This window comes from Setaria italica, chromosome II (assembly GCF_000263155.2).
Source record: "Setaria italica strain Yugu1 chromosome II, Setaria_italica_v2.0, whole genome shotgun sequence".
Taxonomy (NCBI): domain Eukaryota; kingdom Viridiplantae; phylum Streptophyta; class Magnoliopsida; order Poales; family Poaceae; genus Setaria; species Setaria italica.
This window is the reverse complement of record NC_028451.1, coordinates 14,690,324-14,708,655: the sequence shown is the minus strand read 5'-3', so window position 1 is coordinate 14,708,655 and position 18,332 is coordinate 14,690,324. Positions and strand designations below refer to the sequence as shown.

Genomic DNA, 18,332 nt, shown 5'->3' with positions numbered 1-18,332 from the left:
GTTCCATAAAAAACATTCTCAATTTGTTTAATTTACAACATATAAATAATCTTCCATTTGCGTGAGGCTTTAATATGATATTATTTGTTCGCCCATATACTTAGTTGGGATATCATGTACACTTGAGTTCGAGCCCCAAACTTAGCAAAGTGCTTATCTTTCTCCAAAACTAAATTCCGGATTGGAAAATGAACAGTACACCTACGCATGAGATGGACGAGTTACTCAGAAAAGAAATGGAGATATCAAACTCCGATGCCAGCATATTTTTTGGATCCATCAAGAGATGACATTATTCCATCAAATCGCTTTGGAAAACTAAGATCCACGTATGCATATCTTTCTACCAACTCCGCGTTCCTATCGTGCGTGTCTTCATTTCTGCATAGATCTATAAGCCTAAATGTACACACACAGAGCTAATCAGCCAAACAGAACTGATGAATTCCAGCTGCGATTCAATCAGATCAGTAGGATCGAGAAGATCAATTCCACTTCTTGTTACAGCTAACAAACTCAACAGACTAGACGGCCAGTAACTCGATATAAACAGCCGGCGAGAGACTGTACGGCGCAGTTCGGTTTAGATTCTCTACGTCAAAGTCAACACCAGTCCATGCATCCCTATAAATTCATCATCGTCGACGTTGCCTTGCCCCTAGGCTGATCCCAACGCGATGGCTCCTTCCAATAAGTGCTCCCTGATCCTCTTGCTCGTCGGCTTCTCCGTGGTCACGCCCAACCTGGCGGCGATCAGAGCCGAAGGCACGGCTACCGCTCCATCACCGGCCAACAGCGAGGTTCTGCACCCGGAGGCCGAGTTCAGTATCCCTGACCTACCAATTCCGGCGCTGCTTCCTTGCCCTCCGCTGTTCCCGAAGATCCCGCTGATCCCCTGCTACAAAACACCCTCCCCGCCACCACCGCCGGAGGTAACGGAGTGCCGGTCGTCGCTGAAGAACATGACGCCCTGCGCGGGCTTCCTCACCGACAGCGGCGTCTTCGCGCCCTCGAGCGAGTGCTGCGCCGCCTTCGACCCATTCTACAAGGACGCGGCCATGCTCACCTGCCTCTGCCACCTCACCAACGGCGACATCGCCCAGCTACTGCCGGCGCCATTGAAACACAGGCGCATCGTTCCCCTCCTGATCGCGTGTGACTTCCAGATTACACCAAATGCGTTGTCCGACCTCTGCAGCACGTTGAGTTAAGTCGTGTAACTAAGTTTTTTCCGCATCATGGTTTTTTTATCTACAATATATACACTTGTTGGAAGACTCATGTAACGGGTTCCAATACATCAAAACAGAGGACCACATCCCGCCTATGGATCTTCCTAGCCCTCCACCGTCGGCGTAGGCATCAACGAAGAAGGCATAATTAGGGTATAGTGTTTTCCTTTCTTTGCAGTTTACAGTACTATTTTCTCATCTAGCGAGCTATTTCTGATCAGTTTGGCACATCTGCTTTTGTTTTACAGAAGGTCCCGTTCTTCCGTTTGTGGTCCTGTTTCATAGCTTGTGGTCAGTCAGTATAAACTTGCATGGCCTTGGCCTGTTGGTCTCTTACGAAGAGACTACCAAAGGTCTGCATGATTTTCGTAAGAACAAATTATTCTTCTGTTTGACAATCATCTAGAAAGAGTTGGACAGAATGAACAAATTAATCAAACACGGGAACATGTTAAGGTCATTTTTCATAGTTTGCGGTCCATATTTGGCTTCACAACTAACCTATGTCCGGGCAGCGTACATAGACTTTCTTCCACTCGTTTGTCCAGGTGACTATAATTTGCAGGACATGCAACAGTTTCAAAAACTTAATCCACTTATTTAGAGAGGAGGAAAAAAACACTGCGTTTGTTTACAAACGACAGAGATTTACTTTCAACTAAACATGTCACAAGAAAATGAAAACTGTGTTGACGCAACCCTTAATCTACTGGTGGCAGTAGATCACAGATTTTAGGTTGTTGAGAGAATACATCTGAACTTCATTTCATAAGAAAGATAGTTGAATGTAAGACTTCAATTATCAGTGATAGAGGAAATCAAATATGCAATGTAAGATGAGAAGTTGTTTATCCTTTGTTTTGCTTTTCAACTTCATTACATGTGGTTCCTGATTCATGTACAGTTCCTCCTTTTTTGTCCCTAGAAAGAAACTATAGAATCTAATGATGTAAAAGGAAAATAGAGTAATATAGAATGCACCTGTTACTCGTTTGTTGAAGTATTATTACTCAAAAGCAAGCCTTTGTGTCCCGACAAGTGATGCGTAACTGCCTCCCTTAGCAACCAGTTCGGCGTGTGTCCCCAGTTCAGTTATCTTGCCCGCTGAGCAAACAGCAATTCGATGTGCATTCTGCACAGTGCTTAGCCTGTGGGCAATCACCAGAGAAGTCCTTCCCTTCATCAAAAGATTGAGAGCTTCCTGCACAAGCCGCTCACTTGTCGCGTCCAGTGCACTAGTAGCCTGCAAACAGCATAAGTTCTTGAGTCAGCCCGAGGTATTGGCAGTGAATGAGAAACAAGGCCTGCTGCCACCAATATTCTTCACTTATACTCCTACTTTATAAATTCATCATCTTGAAACTTTTTAAAAGATTAAGGGTGAGCGACCCCACATCTATCACATCTTTAGTATAGAATATTAGCAGATATCCATCTATATATAGTACTGTAAAAAGGCTAAATTCGAAGCTTGAGACTCTAAATACTTTTAGCTTGTCCAAAAAATTATTCTGAGGGTTGACACTTGATCACCAGCGACCTTGACCTGCTTCATGTGTATGTATTCATGTTTTTTGTTTTATTTTGCCAGATCAATGTATTCATGGCCTTGAGTTCCCTCAGTCCTTGTCTCAAAAAAGAAAAGAAAAAAAGGAGTTCCCTCAGTCCATACACCAAATGACCAAACCAATTTAAACCTAGCCATGTGCCAACACCTTTAATGTTGTCAACATATCTACATTACACCCAAGCATGGGCAATGGCAGACCATAGTTATAATTCATCTTTTTTTATCTCCTGTGCCACATGAATTGATCAATTGTGCATTCCCTTCCTAGGTCATTTTTCTCCACATCAAAATTATGTTAGCGCACAATCTAGAATTCTAGATACAATGTTTGAAAATATAAAGAATAGAATAAAGCCAGTTCAATAGTAAGAAAGAGATACCTCATCAAGTATTAGAATAGGAGCATTTTTCAGAAGGGCTCGTGCAATTGCAATTCTCTACAAAGCAACAAAGAGTGTACAGTACTTGGCTATGGAATAATTATGAACTTCCTTTAAATAATAATATAGCAGATCACCTGTCTCTGTCCCCCACTTAGGAGACTGCCTCGTTCACCAACAAGAGTGTCATACCCCTAAAATGCAATGAAACAAAGATTTTAGCATACAACTGGAGATAACTAGTACTCCCTCCCATCCCAAATTACAATTCATTGTGGCTTTTCTAGATACATAACTTTTGCTATGTATCTAGACATAGTATATATCTAGGTGCATATGTAAAGCTATGTACCTAGAAAAGCCAAAACGAATAATAATTTGGGACGTAGGGAGTACCAATCAATGATAGGCTACCTGTGGAAGAGAAATGATAAATTCATGAGCATTGGCAGCTTTAGCAGCTTTTATTATATCATCCTTGGAGACAACGTCATCTGGGAGACCATAAGCAATATTTTCTCCGACAGACACCGAGAATAGGACTGGGTCCTTCATAAAACAAAAAAAAAATCTTACAATAACATCTATATAAAATAAATAACTACTCCCTCCATATATAATAAGGTGTTTCAAACATGGCATGGTCAATGAGAGGCAACAACTTTGACTACTAATTTCTATGATAAATGTAGGTCCAAACAGTGAAAATATAGTATGATGATTAAAAATGTAATTTGTAACAAACCAATAACTATGTGTTATTTTTTGTTATGATGGGCCCTCACTAAAACAGTAGGGCCAGAGGGTGGACATGAACACCCAACCACCTGGAGCCCCAACACAGCTAGCAAGAGAACAGCTTTCCCTGCAAATTGAGTTAGGAAACACTACGCTTGTTAAATTTTAACTGTAGTTATTTCGTTACATTGTCTTGCTCTCCCTCCTGTCCACAAAGCTCCAGTTTGACATATAAGGTGAAGAGCTAACCTCCAACTCCTATCCCCTTCACTCTCTAACCTTACAATAACAGTTTCACATGGTCAACCATGATATATTTGTGCACATCATCAGTAAATGTTTGATAATTTTGACTTCACCTGCTCAAAACGATATACCTTTATAAACAGCGATAGTACAACGAAACATATCCGTATGCCCTTATTCTAAGGAATTGAGGAATGCTTGCCAAAAAAGTACAATTGCCCAAATCGTTATAGCCAATGCCAGACAGCTCAATGGGGGAAAAAAGAAAACGAAACGAGTCCTTTGTCTGGTGCGGGATGCTCCATGCCATAATAGCCTTGAATAAAACTAAGAATTGCTCGACTGCCAATAATTTCTGGAAACAACCAAAACCCAAGCAAGGGTGAACTGCAGTTCAAGTATTAGCGTTGCACATTAGATAGCAGTTGAACTTGAATTTTTCCCAGAAACCACCTCAAACCCAGGGCACTCTTCAAGAGGCAATGTGTACAATAAATGTGAGAAATTTGTGGATGGTGGCACTCAAATACAAGACTTATGCTTAAGGGTAGGTAGCTGTGCACACCACTGACTAATGACTCAAGGATAGCATCCACCGATGAGCATTAAGTTTGAACCAGCTCAACCAGTGAACCAACGGCTGAACCTATGAACCAAGCATCAAGGTGATAACTTATCGAGATGTAATAATTATGGTTTGAATGCTACATGTGCACTGATAAGAAACACAAAATATCACCACACTCACTAAAGCTTTGTCTCTTGATGCTACATTAAATTTGTTTCTCTAAAAACACTTTTTGCGGCCATTGAACATCGAAATTGAGCATTGTAAATTGTAACCACATCAAACTAATTGCAAGAGACTTAAGGAGATACAGGAAATCTCATAACACCATATGAAAAAAGGACATGTTTCTATTCTCAAAGCAAACTGAGCGATAGCTCAGTGGTGTGGCGGTCGTTGGTTGTGCCCACCGGCCAGGGTTCGAACCCTGGTATTTGCACCTCGTTGGCTTGGGCTGCTGATGCGTCGCCGGCCCAGGTTACGGTGCGCTGCGCCAGCCTGTGTGTAACGGTGGTCGCCGACCCAAGTTCAGTTTGGACCTAAACAGGCATGGGCCAGGGTTCGGGGGATTTTCTCAACCGGGATCATACGGTCCCTTCTTAATGCAATGCCGTGGGGGCGGTTCTTCCCCCACCGGTCGAGTTTTTTTTTCTATTCTCAAAATATATACTCCCTCCGACCACAAATATAAGCAGTTTTAGGTTTGGCCTAAGTCAAAGTTTTTAAATTTTGATCATTAAGAGCTAACAATCCAAATAGTGTAGCAACATAAGGTTGATGCAATCAGATTAATCATGAAAAGTTATTTCAAAATATAAAGTCATTTCATAATATAAAGCCATTTCTATTTAAAATAATATATTGTTGTAGAAATTGGCAGTCCAAGTCCACCTTGTAAGACCTTGTCTCTGTCCAAAACTGCTTATATTTTTTATCGGAAGGAGTAATAAGTTCGTAGATATAGCAGCAAAATACATGGTGTGGAAATTTGTGTTTTTGTGATGGCATACCTGATTTACTAGAGATACCACTCGAGACCATTCTCTTTTGTCAAAAATGCGGATGTCTTCTCCTGCCACAGTGATGCAGCCTTGAGTTGGCTGCAAAAATGAAGAACACTCAGATGTTGCTACAATAATGAAAACTATCAGTATCACTACATATAAGTAGCAGCACCTCATAATACCGTGCAAGAAGTTGCACCACAGTGCTTTTCCCAGCACCACTAGGCCCTACAAGTGCTGTGACCTTCCCACACTCAATCATAAGATCAAGGCCATTCAAAATCTCCACATCAGATCTCAGTGGATAAGAGAAATGGACATCTGCCAGGAACACATGATGATGAGTAGACATGCCAAACATCCAAGAATGTATACAGGGGCGAAGCCATGTTGCCTCTCCCCGGTGCACATGCACCAGGTAAAATTTTTATTTTACCACTAATTAGGCTCAAAATATCATATAATTCTAGGAAAATTTTCAAGTCTCTTAAGCAGTGCACCACGGTCAATTCAGCGCTAGCTTCGCCCCTGAATGTATATATTACTGCAATAGGTGTTGTATGCTGTAAGTACTTTTCACATTTAGAGAAACACAATCAAAAGAATAAAAAATTATCAAATCACAATTATTAGGGAATTGTATAGCTGATTTATGCTTACCATGTATACTTGATTGTATTCCTTGTATACCAAGCCATATTGGCTATATATCAAAGGTCAACCCCCCATTAGGGTGTGTGGTGTTTCCCCAAATCCTATCTCTCTACATGGTATCACGAGTCCGGGATTAATCTGGCCTTTCCTTCCACTCGTCTCCACCCTAACCGCGCCGCGAGTTCATCGTGACGCGTCCACCTCCTCGGCGTGCCGTACCCTAGGCGGTGCCCCTCCCTTCCTCTCCCTGCGCGGCACCCATGGCCCAGGACTCCACCGCTCAGTCTTCCATGTCCGGCACGCTGCTGTCGACAGGCGTCGCCACCATGCCGGCGATCGGTGCCAGCTCTATGCCCGCCATGGGCGCTAGCACCATGCCGGCAATCGGCGCCAACACCACGCCCGCCACGGGCGCCGGCACCGAGCTTGTGTTCGGCTCTGGATCCCCTCCCGGCGCAAGTGATGGCACGGCGCAGGGCGGTGGTGGTGGCTTCATCCTCTACCCGGCGGCGCCGGCTGTCGTCCACCCCTATGCCACCATCTCCATCAAGTCTCATGTCCCCATGACCCTGACGGTGAAGACCTCCAGCTACTCCAAGTGGGCTTCCTTCTTCAAGTCGATGTGCGGCAAATTCAGCCTCAAGTCGCACATCGACGGCACTACGGCACCACGCCCCGACGATCCTGATTGGGATCAAGCAGATTGTTGTGTCCGCTCCTGGATCTTCAGCTCCGTTGATGACTCCGTCCTCAACCTCACCACGGATGACGACGAGCAGACCACCCAGGCTCTCTGGCTCGCCATTGAAAGCCTCTTCCACGCCAACAAGCAATCCCGGGCTATCTTCCTCAGCCACGACTTCCAATCCATGATGCAAGGGGACTCCTCCATCTCGGAGTACTGCCAACGCATGAAGAATCTCGCCGATGCTCTCCGCGACATTGGTCATCCTGTCCAGGACTCCCAGCTGGTGCTAAATCTCCTCCGCGGCCTCAACCCGCGCTACTCCAACACCGCCGACGACATCACCAACTCCACCGCCAGCTTCCTGACCTTCGCTCAAGCCCGCGACATGCTCGCCTTGAAAGAACTTTGCCTCGCCAACGAGAAGGTCTCCAACACTATAGAATTTGACGCTCTTGGTTTTTCTGTCAAGGATATTCCGACCAGACGCGTGATTCTTCGCTGCAATAGTGTCGGTGATCTTTACACCATCCCTCCAGCCGCCAGCACCGCGGCTCCTCACGCCAGCCTCGCCATCTCCTCCAACTTGTGGCACCTTCGTCTCGGTCATCCTGGTCCCGCCGCCATCGACACACTTAGAAATAATTCCTCCATTATTTGTAATAAAGGGACTCCTACCTTATGCCATTCGTGTCAGCTAGGCAAACATGTGCAGTTACCTTTTTTTTCTTCTAGTTCACGCAGTACTACCCCCTTTGAACTAGTGCATTGTGATGTTTGGACTTCCACCGTCGCTAGCATATCTGGTTACCGCTACTACCTTGTCATTCTGGACGACTACTCACACTTTTGTTGGACCTTCCCCCTGGTTCACAAATCCGATATTGCCACACACATTGTTACCTTCTGTGCCTGTACCCAAACACAATTTAGCCTACCCGTTCGGAGCATCCAAGCAGATAACGGGGCTGAGTTTGTCAGCAAGACTCATGTCTTTCTTGACCTCTCGGGGTGTTCACTTGCGCCTCTCGTGTCCATACACCTCTCCACAAAATGGGAAACATAAACGTGTCCTCCGCACCTTAAACAGTGTGACCCGCACCCTACTGATTCACTCCTACATGGCCGCCACCTATTGGGCTGAGGCCCTAGCGACCGCTACATACTTGCTCAATAGGCGCCCATGCTCCGCCATTCAGAATGACATCCCCTTCCACCTACTCCATGCACAGCCCCCCGACTACTCCCACCTGCGCGTACTTGGGTGCTTATGCTATCCTAACCTCTCTGCCACGGCACGCCACAAACTTGCCCCTCGCTCTACCTCTTGTGTCTTCCTTGGTTATCCATCCTCTCACAAGGGGTATTGCTGCCTCGACTTGTCCACTCGCTGACGTTTGTTTGTTACAGAAGTCCTTGTATGGCCTCAAGCAGGCCCACGAGCGTGGTACCAGCAGTTCGCCTCCTTTATCCGACAGCTCGGGTTTGTCACCTCCACCTCCAACACCTCCCTCTTTGTAACTTGTTACAAATTACAAAGAGGGCACGAGTATCGCCTACCTCCTGCTCTACGTCGACGACATCGTCCTCACAGCCTTGTCCTCGACACTCCTCCAGCACATCATGGCTCGTCTTCACTCCGAGTTCACCATGACGGACCTCGGCGATCTCCACCACTTCCTCGGCATCTCCGTCACACGCTCCACCCATGGCCTGTTCCTGTCCCAACGACAGTATGCCTTGGATCTTCTCCAGCACGCCGGCATGGCTGAGTGTCACTCTACGGCGACCCCTGTTGACACTCATGCCGAGCTCTCAGCTACAGACAACGCCAAGCTCAAGGATGGCTCTGAGTACAGGAGTCTTGCAGGGGGCCCTCTAGTACCTCACCCTGACTCAACCCGACCTGGCGTATGCGGTCCAGCAGGTGTGTCTCTTCATGCATGGTCCACGCGAGCCCCATCTCACGCTACGTGAAGGGCACTCTCTCCTCCGGGCTCCACATCGGCACCGGCCCTGTCCAGTCTCTGACCACCTACTCTGATGCGGACTGGGCTGGCTGCCCGGACTCTCGACGCTCTACCTCCGGCTTCTACGTCTACCTCGGGGACAATCTGGTGTCTTGGTGTCTTGGTCCTCCAAGCGCCAGAGCACAGTGTCCTGGTCCAGTGCTGAGGCTGAGTACCAAGCCGTGGCTCATGCTGTTGGCTTCGCCAGCTTCTTCAGGATCTCCACGTCCCTCTTGCTTTGGCCATAGTTGTCTACTGTGACAACGTGAGCGCTGTCTACATGACAGCCAACCCGGGTCATCATCGGCGCACGAAGCATATTAAGATTGACATCCACTTCGTCCGCGAGAAGGTCGCCTTGGGGCAAGTCTGGGTCCTCCATGTCCCGTCTTCCCATCAATTCGCGGAGATCATGACGAAAGGCCTACCAGTTCAGCTGTTCACTGACTTCAGGTCCAGTCTTTGCGTCCGAGATCCTCCCGCTGCGACTGCAGGCGGGTATTAGGGAATTGTATAGCTGATTTATGCTTACCATGTATACTTGATTGTATTCCTTGTATACCAAGCCATATTGGCTATATATTAAAGGTCAACCCCCCCCCCATTAGGGTGCGTGGTGTTTCCCCAAATCCTATCTCTCTACAACTATCGTTAAATATTATATTATAAATGTCCATGATTATTCAAAAAATTGATGCCTGAACATATTTCATCTTAATTCTGTTCTTTATACAAAAAGAAAAGTGAAGTAAGATGAAAATATTATGAGCTTATAGTACAATTTTGAGTTACCAAGAAATTCAAAATGAAACTTTAAGCTAAGGAATAATATGTTGTAATATATAATGCAGACCAAGGTGAAATATAGCAGAAGTTTAGATATAAGGTAGCCCTAGATACAAATGCAAAACAGACCTTTCAGATGAATGTCACCAGACCAGGCTAGATTACTACAGCTACTCGATGATTTCAGTTCTGACATGAAATGTTTGTTAACAGATCCATTTTCATACAGTCCACCATTGGAATCTCCAATCTCTTTGCTATCGAGTTCTTTGGCTAAACCATATGCAAGTGAATCATCAATGTCCTTTGCTGACAGAATAGAATTTATTCTCTCTATAGAAGCCAGTGTGCTGCGTAGATCACCAAGGGTATTAACAGCTCCTTGAACCTAAAATATATGTTCAAAATAGTTAAATATGGAACAAAACAGCATGAAACTACAAAAACATCTTGAATATTACTACTTACAGCAAAGGTTAACGTGAAGGTGTAACCAATAAAAGATGCCATGGTTCCAACTGACAATTTTCCCTGAAATATGAATCATTTTTTTTATTCTTGATCAGCCAGTCCAAGCTTGCAGCATTAGATGAAATTCAAAACACAAATGGGATCCTAGTGACTATTAATTATTAAAACTGAGTTTCTCCATGTATGCAGTCCTAAGGCAGGTGTAATTTGTGCTCTAGAGAGCAAGACAAGTGAATTGTTTTTAAACATATTCCTTTTTTATACTAAAGGTACACATATTCAATTCCACTACAATCTGCAAGCGCGTTCATGCAAATAAATTTGCTACAGTGGTTCAGAAGCATTTTGATGTGAACTGGTGTGATCATAGACACCAAGGATAAAATTAAGGGTAATCTAGATACACTAGATTCAAATATTTTCAGAATCTAGCACAACAATATACTTATTTATCACCATATGTGCCAAAAGTTCTAAAACACTAGCAATTCACTAAACAGATAGCACGAACATCCAAACAGCAGAGCTCTATTGTGGAATTCAGGGCTGTAGCTAATATAGCAATGAGCATTGGGAGAAATCAGGGGTAACAAAACAATCGTGAAAGTGGCAAACTAACTACATAGTCACACATTCAGGGACTGGAACTACGCGCATCACGCAACTGCCCATGCATAGATTATCTTACCAACTCTGTAACTGATCTGCTAAAGCTTACACCTTATATGTTACACATTCAAAACCTAGATGATTCTTTGAACGACACGGAACTTTCCATAACAGAACCAACGAGTGCAGCATAGTTTCCAAATATAAATCAAAGTAAGAATAGAATAATGCATATATTATAATTGTAAGTGTTTCTGTGGCTTACCGCATTGACCTTGCTTCCACCAAGAACATAAAGCGCCATTAGGGATACATAAACCACTACACGAGTTAATGATTCATTAGCAGATTTCAGCACTCCTAATTTTGTGCCACTATTTTGGTAAGCACGTGCCTGTTAAACCAAAAAAGAAAATGAAATGAACTGGTGAGCTCATGAAGTGTATCACCGCCTATTAGGAACTGAACTGGTGCATTAAACATATTGAGTACATTTTGTTTTTCTCCTTCATTAATTTTTTTAACAAAACACTCAAACCTATATACTGTTTAACTTAGTCTGTTCAACTTTAGCTCGCAACAGTAGATAGACAGCATGCGTTGAAAGATATTAAGGCTTCTAGATGAGAGGGATAGACATACACTGGGTTGAGAAAGCATAACATAGGAGAGGTTTCAACTTTCTCGCTTTATTAATAACGGAAGCAGTGGTATGCCATTTCTAGCGATGATTTGACTTGAGCCCTAAGGAACAATCCTATAGATATGGGAACTTGTCTCTAAATACATCAAACAAATCTCAAACTCAACCAGCTATTACTATCTGTGTTTCCAACTAAATAATGGACCAGCAGGTCCCAACTCAACTACGTAAGCATACTGCTACAGTACTTCTGTACAAAAATATCACCCTGACACATGCCCATGTCGGTTATTAGGGACCAAACAGATAGCATCATCGTTCTCTTGACTTTCAGGATCTATAGAACAAGATCCCAAAATACGAACAAGTGTGTTAATTGAAAGATTAGATAGGAAATTACTAACTGTATCCTGCTTTTATGTTCAAAAACTGAATTAAACGTAGAAGATGAGAAACATTTAGCAATCCAACTCTGCGTGCATTACCTAATTCATTTCTGTGCCAACTCTGCCACTTCAAACTTATTCATGGCTATTTACTACTGTACGTACTAAGGTCCTTAGAAGATATCTTCGTCCACTCCCTTTCAGGATTCAAGGGTCATGACTCAAGGCTATGAAATTAAAAACTAGAGCTTAGAGCTATTAATTGGTATGTTCTTTTCATGTGGGAATAAAAGTCTTTGTTTTTAGTTTATAATACCAGTCTATCCACAGCTCTAGCTCCATGAATTTTTTTTTATCTAGGGATACCCAGCTCTAAGAATTCTTTTAAGTTAGAGCTCAGCCTCTAACATGCTCAGTTATGCACAGGGGTCTCCGAAATGTCTGGGAAAAACCCTAATTGTTCTGGTGCCCTAATTGGTCTCAGGTCGATCTTTTCTGTAACAGGCAATTAAGTCTCTCTAACTAGTGGGTGGGTGGGTGGGTGTGGGTCCTTCTGTATGACTCATTTCTTCTTCTATTAATACAATGATACGCAGTTCTCCTGCGTGTTCAAGAAAAAATGTGGATGTTTGAGAAAGTTCAGAAGCAAAATGGTTTAGTCTTTTTCATAAACAATAAATGGCAGTATGTACTTTAATATATGCCCAGTAGCGGAGACAAGACATGGCCTGAGCATGCTCCGGCCCTGCTTCTAAACCAAAAAATTCCATGGAAGCCCACTTAAGAAAATATAGAATACTCAAGCCACAAGGTTTTTCAGCCTTTTTAACAAGCTGAGCCCAGGACCCAACAGAACTCTGGCTCAACCCCCGTATACACCCTTAGTCATGATAATTACTAATACAAAAGCACGATGATTGCTAAATATTAGAGAACAACACTAAGAGATTCATGGCTTACCAAATTGTCAAAGAAAGAAATTTGACGTTTTTCACCGCCAAAAGACCTAACCTGAAAATGAACTTTTGAATAAAGGATAACTAAAGAAGTTAACAGGTATAGAAGATGATAGGAGACAAACCATTTCAGTATAACATGACAATAGAATAGTGAAAGTAAAGCAACGTCTAAATGTGAATGTCTGCAAAACAGTAGCACTCACTGTACGAATAGCTGAGAATGTCTCTGATGCACAATCTGATATTTGTGCTTGCACGATTCCATAAGATTTAAAAGTGGGAACAGTTGACCTCTTGAAAAGAGCTGATCAAACAACAATAACAGAAACAACCATGTTAAAGGATATGTAAATGTGTAATGTTTTTAAAATATGCAACAAAAACCATAGCAAATTATCTTTTAGAAGAATTTAGTACTCCATGCCAAGGAATCATATTTGATGACCAAATACTACTGTGCAGAATTGACTGTGTTATGAACATTTATACAAGTGGAACTCACAAATAAACATGATCTCTGGATCTACATACAGACCACATAAACAGGACAGCCATCAGAGGCATGATGGCTTTTCAGCATATACAATACCTTCTCAAGTGAAATCAGACATGCACACAGCAAAGATTGAATTTTAGGTTCATCCAAGTATAAAAAACAAACTGCGACAGTATAGGATACAAGGGATCTGATTCCATCATTTTATCCTAATTTTTTAGCTAAGTGCTTTGTGTTTATCATATATGACATTATGTTCTAACAGTAAGTGACAAATGCTGGTGATACTAAATTTCTAGAAAATTACCAACTAGCCCGGAGACGGAGACCATTAGGAGCCCGAGAACAGGAGCTAGCTCAGTAGATAGTGTGAAAAGTATACAAAGTGTACCGGTGATCTGAAAAAGTAAAAGCAAGTTATATTTAAATACCCTCACCTGAAATAAGGTGTAACTAACATGGACCACAAAATTAATTGAATATATGATATCAAGAGAACATAAGGTCAAATATGGTAGAAGTTAATATTTTAAGATAACTACTAGTACACCTCAGAGATTTTGCAATTGTACTAATCAAATTCTCAGCACTTAGCAGTATCAACCTTACATTCTCATAGTGTAAAGTTTCTTGCCTCAGAGAGTGCCCTTAGTCCCCGGTCTCTGGATATGTTGTCACTTACAAGATTCTTCAAGGAACCCAAATCAGATGTCAACAAGCCGGTCAATTCACCAACCTGCCGTCAAACGATAGCAAGATATTTACCCCCAAGACATGCAGCAGATAAATCACTTCCAATTTATTGAGACTAGTTTCCTATGTTTTCATGAAAGATATATACAACTAAAACACATGCTTGAGACGCAACCAAAGACAAAATCATACTCTAACTCAACAGAGTGAAATAGCTCATCATTATATGCTACCTAATGTGACAGACCAGCAGTTCTTAAACTTGTTCTGCGGTGCCATGCAGGTCCCTAAACTCTTAAAATGCAGATATGGGTCCCTAAACCTGTTTAGTGTGCCACTCGAGGTCCAAATCACCCTAATCAGCACAAACTTAATCTGTGTGGCACGCAAACATGGCACTTGATATGCACTATACACGACAGTGGCTACGGCCATGAGCATGTAGTACTGGGGACGGCCATGAACATTTCGTAGAACATGGGGACATCTCGAACTCCATGGAAGTGTGCCATATATGTAATTACTTGCTGATTAGGGTGATGTGGACCTCTTATGACACACTTAACAAGTTTATGCACCTAGATGTGCAATGAGTTTAGGGACCTTGATGACACTATTGGACAAGTTTAAGGACCGCCAGTGCATTTTACTCTTTTTTAGAACTCAGAACACATGGAACTTGGGTTGACCAATAGATTTATTACTTCAAATCTTTTTAAAAAAATATGTTCGTAATAGATGGTGTCTTATACATTGCATTATAGACTAAATAAGCTAAATCATTGATACTGTACTACAACTAGTTGACGCAGAAGCAAGACAGTTCTCTTATCTTTACTACTTCGTAAACTGCAGAATAATTAACACCATCAACCATTTTCTTACTGAAAGCTGGATTTTCATCTAATCTTTGAGTAAATCTTATATAATTCTTCAATAATCAGGCAGCTCAGATCAACATTAGTTCCATTTATGCCATTATGGAAGAAGCGGCGCATGTTACATGTAACAGTATAAATAAAACCATATATTTTCTTTCCAATCTACAGTACTATTGATGATATTTTAAAATGCCATGTGCATTTTGTTATTGAGGTTTTTCCCCTCTTTGTAACTGTCATGATTGAGTATGAAGATGGCGTGGGAATCACTAGGAAATGTATTACCTTGTGGCGATCAAAAAACACCATCTGCAAAAAGCAGAAACAAGAATATTTAGAGAAAGCGCCTTAAAAACAAGGAGCAGTGAACAGCAAGAAGTAAATAAAAACTCTTTTGGTCGGTACCAAATTGAAAACGTAATGAGAAAATGTGACATCAAATAATTTCTAGAGAGAAAACAATGTATGCATTACCCAAAATAATATTATGAGAGAAATTGCCATAGTACATGGAACTTAACAGTCTATGCACTAACTGTCATAAACAGGCACATAGCATGTTTCCAGTCCTTTAAGAATTCATAATCAACAAGTGCAATAACTAAGGCACTGGAGTCTGGTTTTACTCCACTCCACAAATATTTAAATAACTTGTAAACATCTGTCAGGTACATAGAAGTTTGTTTACCTAGTAGAACTGTATTAAGTAAGTGCCTCTGCAACCTAGGAAGCAAATGACATGAATCATTCCATCATGGCATGAAAACTGGTGCCAACTTTGGAAGTGTACCAAAAAGTCAAAAAAATTCTAGCTTCGTTTGAGTTGTACTTGGCAGAATGGCGGATAAACTAGATCAGCTCCGTGGACAAGATAGAAAGTCACCTAAACATCAGCTAATATAAATTCAGTTATCATAGATATCTAACAAGTAAAGCAAACATTGTATGCTATATTTAGCAACAAGATTACCGCAATGCAGCACAACGGTAGGGTCTAAATCTCTATGTCCAGGACTTCCAGTTTTGATCTCGGAGGAAAAGTACCTTTTGGATGAGAATCCTCCGAAATATCTGGCTCCGCAACCTGGCCATAACCTGCTCCCAGATGACGGTCATGTTGATCACAAATATGATTGTGAAGATGGGCTCCAGCGTGTACAGCACGGCTATCTTGGACAGGAGCCTCCACAGTGGCTCTTTCCCCCGCCCAATCAGCGTCTCGAAGAACCTGCCTGCATTCATCACCACATTTCAGAAACTAATGGTACCCAGGGGCAGGCGTGCTGTGCGGTGCCGTGAGCGCAAGTGCTAGTTGCCCCCCGACTGCCCAGCGCCTCACCTGAGAAAAGCGGCATGGAGAGGGTGCAGGTGGTGCAGGCGACGAGCGCCGCGAGGCAGACCGCGATGCGGGCCCTGTGGCGCGAGAGGAGCGCCCAGACGCCCGCCCAGGTGACGGCGTCGGAGGACGAGATCGCGGCGGCGACGTCGGCCGCCGCCGCCGCCGCGTCGAGGGAGGGCGGCGCGTAGGCGGCCTCAGGGCCCGGCGCCGGCGCGGAGATGTAGGCCCGCGGCGGGCGGGGGCGCGCGAGGTGGAGGCGGCGGCGGGAGACTGAAATGGAGGGGGCGCGGGTCGGGTTCTCGGCAGGGCGAGGGGGAGCCGGGAGTGGGACGGCGCGGGAGGGAGCAGGGGTGAGGAGGAGGCGCGCGCTCCAGGTGGAGATCGCCATGGCGCTGACGGCTTCTCCTTTCCCCCCGTGGTTTTGGCTCGGTTTGTGCGGGTATCTGATGCGGAGAGGAGGGGAGGCGCCGAGGCGGAGAGCCGGAGACGACGGGAGGGGATGGGGGAGACGCCGAGAAGGGCCAGCTGGAGCATGCGCTGCGCCTACGGGAAGATAGCAAACACGCGCAGGTTATCCGTTGAGAACACTTTTTTAAAAAAAAAATTCGTTGAGAATACAAATGGAAATGGGTGAATCCTACACGCTCTCGTTGCTTTCCCGTTTGAAACTCCCTTCAGCCCCAGACTACCAACAGCAGGTGGCGGTCGAGCTGCCAGGTGTCGTGTCAGTTTCGTGAGACCTCTTCCTGAAAAAGACTGTAGCAGCCTGTCTATCTATCTATCTGTAATTTCAGCCGACGAAAAGCAGCCATATGAGAGAGGAAATCTCATCAGTTAAGATTCCTTGTGGTGTAATCTACTCATTAAAGATTGAGTCATCGACTTGACACTCGTGTTCGCATTTTTTGAATTTATTTCACGATTTAACCAAAGTTATTCTTTCATTGGTAGATAATGTGCCCAACGACAACGAGAAACTAGTGATAATTTTGTCAATCTCGCGAATTTGCCGACTTAGTCTCTTGAAAGTGCTCATAGGGGTGAGTGTGGTTGCGTGTATGTGAGTCTCTGGATCTGGCTCTGTACGCAAAAGAAAATGAAAGACAACAAAAAAAACTTTTTGGTTATTCAAGAGGTTTATTATCAATGTAGGTTCAAAAAAGGAAGATTGGTGATCTTGCCCCTACCGTGAAGTCTAATGGTGATTTTGCCCTCAATTTTTGAACTTTGTGATTTTGCCCCTCCTTTTCGTAGACGAAGCCTCCGTCTACCTGTGGTTCTAACTCTATTAAGTGATGAACCCTTTAAAAAAATAAAAGAAATAGGAAAAATACTAAACACAATGGGAAAAGACATAACTACCCCTAACCTTATCCATCTACTATTCTCCTCCCTCGCTCGTTTTTGCTCCAAGCCAAACACCATAGTGCCGGCCGGCTCCTCTCCCACGAAACCCTAGGGACGGCCGGCAGCCGGCGACTGGCGTCGGCAGACTGGGGAGGTCGGGCGGAGGCCATCCAGGCGGCGGACTGGCAGGAGACGACCCCACGCATCGGCAGGAGGCGCACCTGCGCCCGTCCGACCCCGATGGCAGCGGAAGGAGGCAGCCTGGCCTGGGTGCGGCCCCGGGCACGCGGGTTGAAGTCCCGATGCCGGGCGCGGGCCCAGCGCAGGGGGCACGGGTTCCAGCCCCAACGTCGGATACGGGTTCCAACCCCGACGCCTTCTCTGCTCTAGCATGAGTACAAGAAGGATAGCGAGGGAGAGCGCAACACCATGGAAAAGGCTAGGTAATTCCTGATCTTAAATATCCATGTATGCCATAGATTTTAATTGAAATGGGTCTGTAGGAATGTGCTATAGCTATGGTCTTTAGAGCGATTTAGCTAACTTCATATTCGGTGCTATGATTTGCAACTTGTTGTTAGAGTTCGTTCATTTTTCAGCTTGCCTAATGGGGGCCTAAAGTCATGGCTGCAGGGT

At 44.0% G+C, this 18,332-nt stretch overlaps 1 protein-coding gene across 4 annotated transcripts; it reads right to left on the bottom strand.

The window, feature by feature from the left end:
- Window positions 1-452: 452 nt before the first annotated feature.
- Window positions 453-16,891, bottom strand: LOC101770764 (ABC transporter B family member 28). Of its 4 annotated transcripts, none has more exons than XM_004956093.3 (17): window positions 16,350-16,891; window positions 16,055-16,242; window positions 15,296-15,319; window positions 14,071-14,172; window positions 13,744-13,834; window positions 13,144-13,244; window positions 12,942-12,992; window positions 11,218-11,346; window positions 10,341-10,403; window positions 10,002-10,260; window positions 5,911-6,059; window positions 5,745-5,834; window positions 3,597-3,731; window positions 3,320-3,376; window positions 3,183-3,239; window positions 2,214-2,475; window positions 453-1,192 (listed from the first exon to the last, which is right to left on the bottom strand). In XM_004956093.3, the coding sequence occupies exons 1-16, from the start codon at window positions 16,735-16,737 to the stop codon at window positions 2,239-2,241; spliced, it is 2,121 nt and encodes a 706-aa protein (XP_004956150.1). In that variant the 5' UTR covers window positions 16,738-16,891; the 3' UTR covers window positions 453-1,192; window positions 2,214-2,238. The 4 variants fall into 4 exon arrangements, with proteins under 4 accessions (XP_004956150.1, XP_004956148.1, XP_004956149.1 ...); XM_004956091.4 differs by lacking the exon at window positions 453-1,192 and adding an exon at window positions 1,203-1,587; XM_004956092.2 differs by lacking the exon at window positions 453-1,192 and adding an exon at window positions 1,203-1,506.
- Between the last annotated feature and the right edge of the window lie 1,441 nt (window positions 16,892-18,332).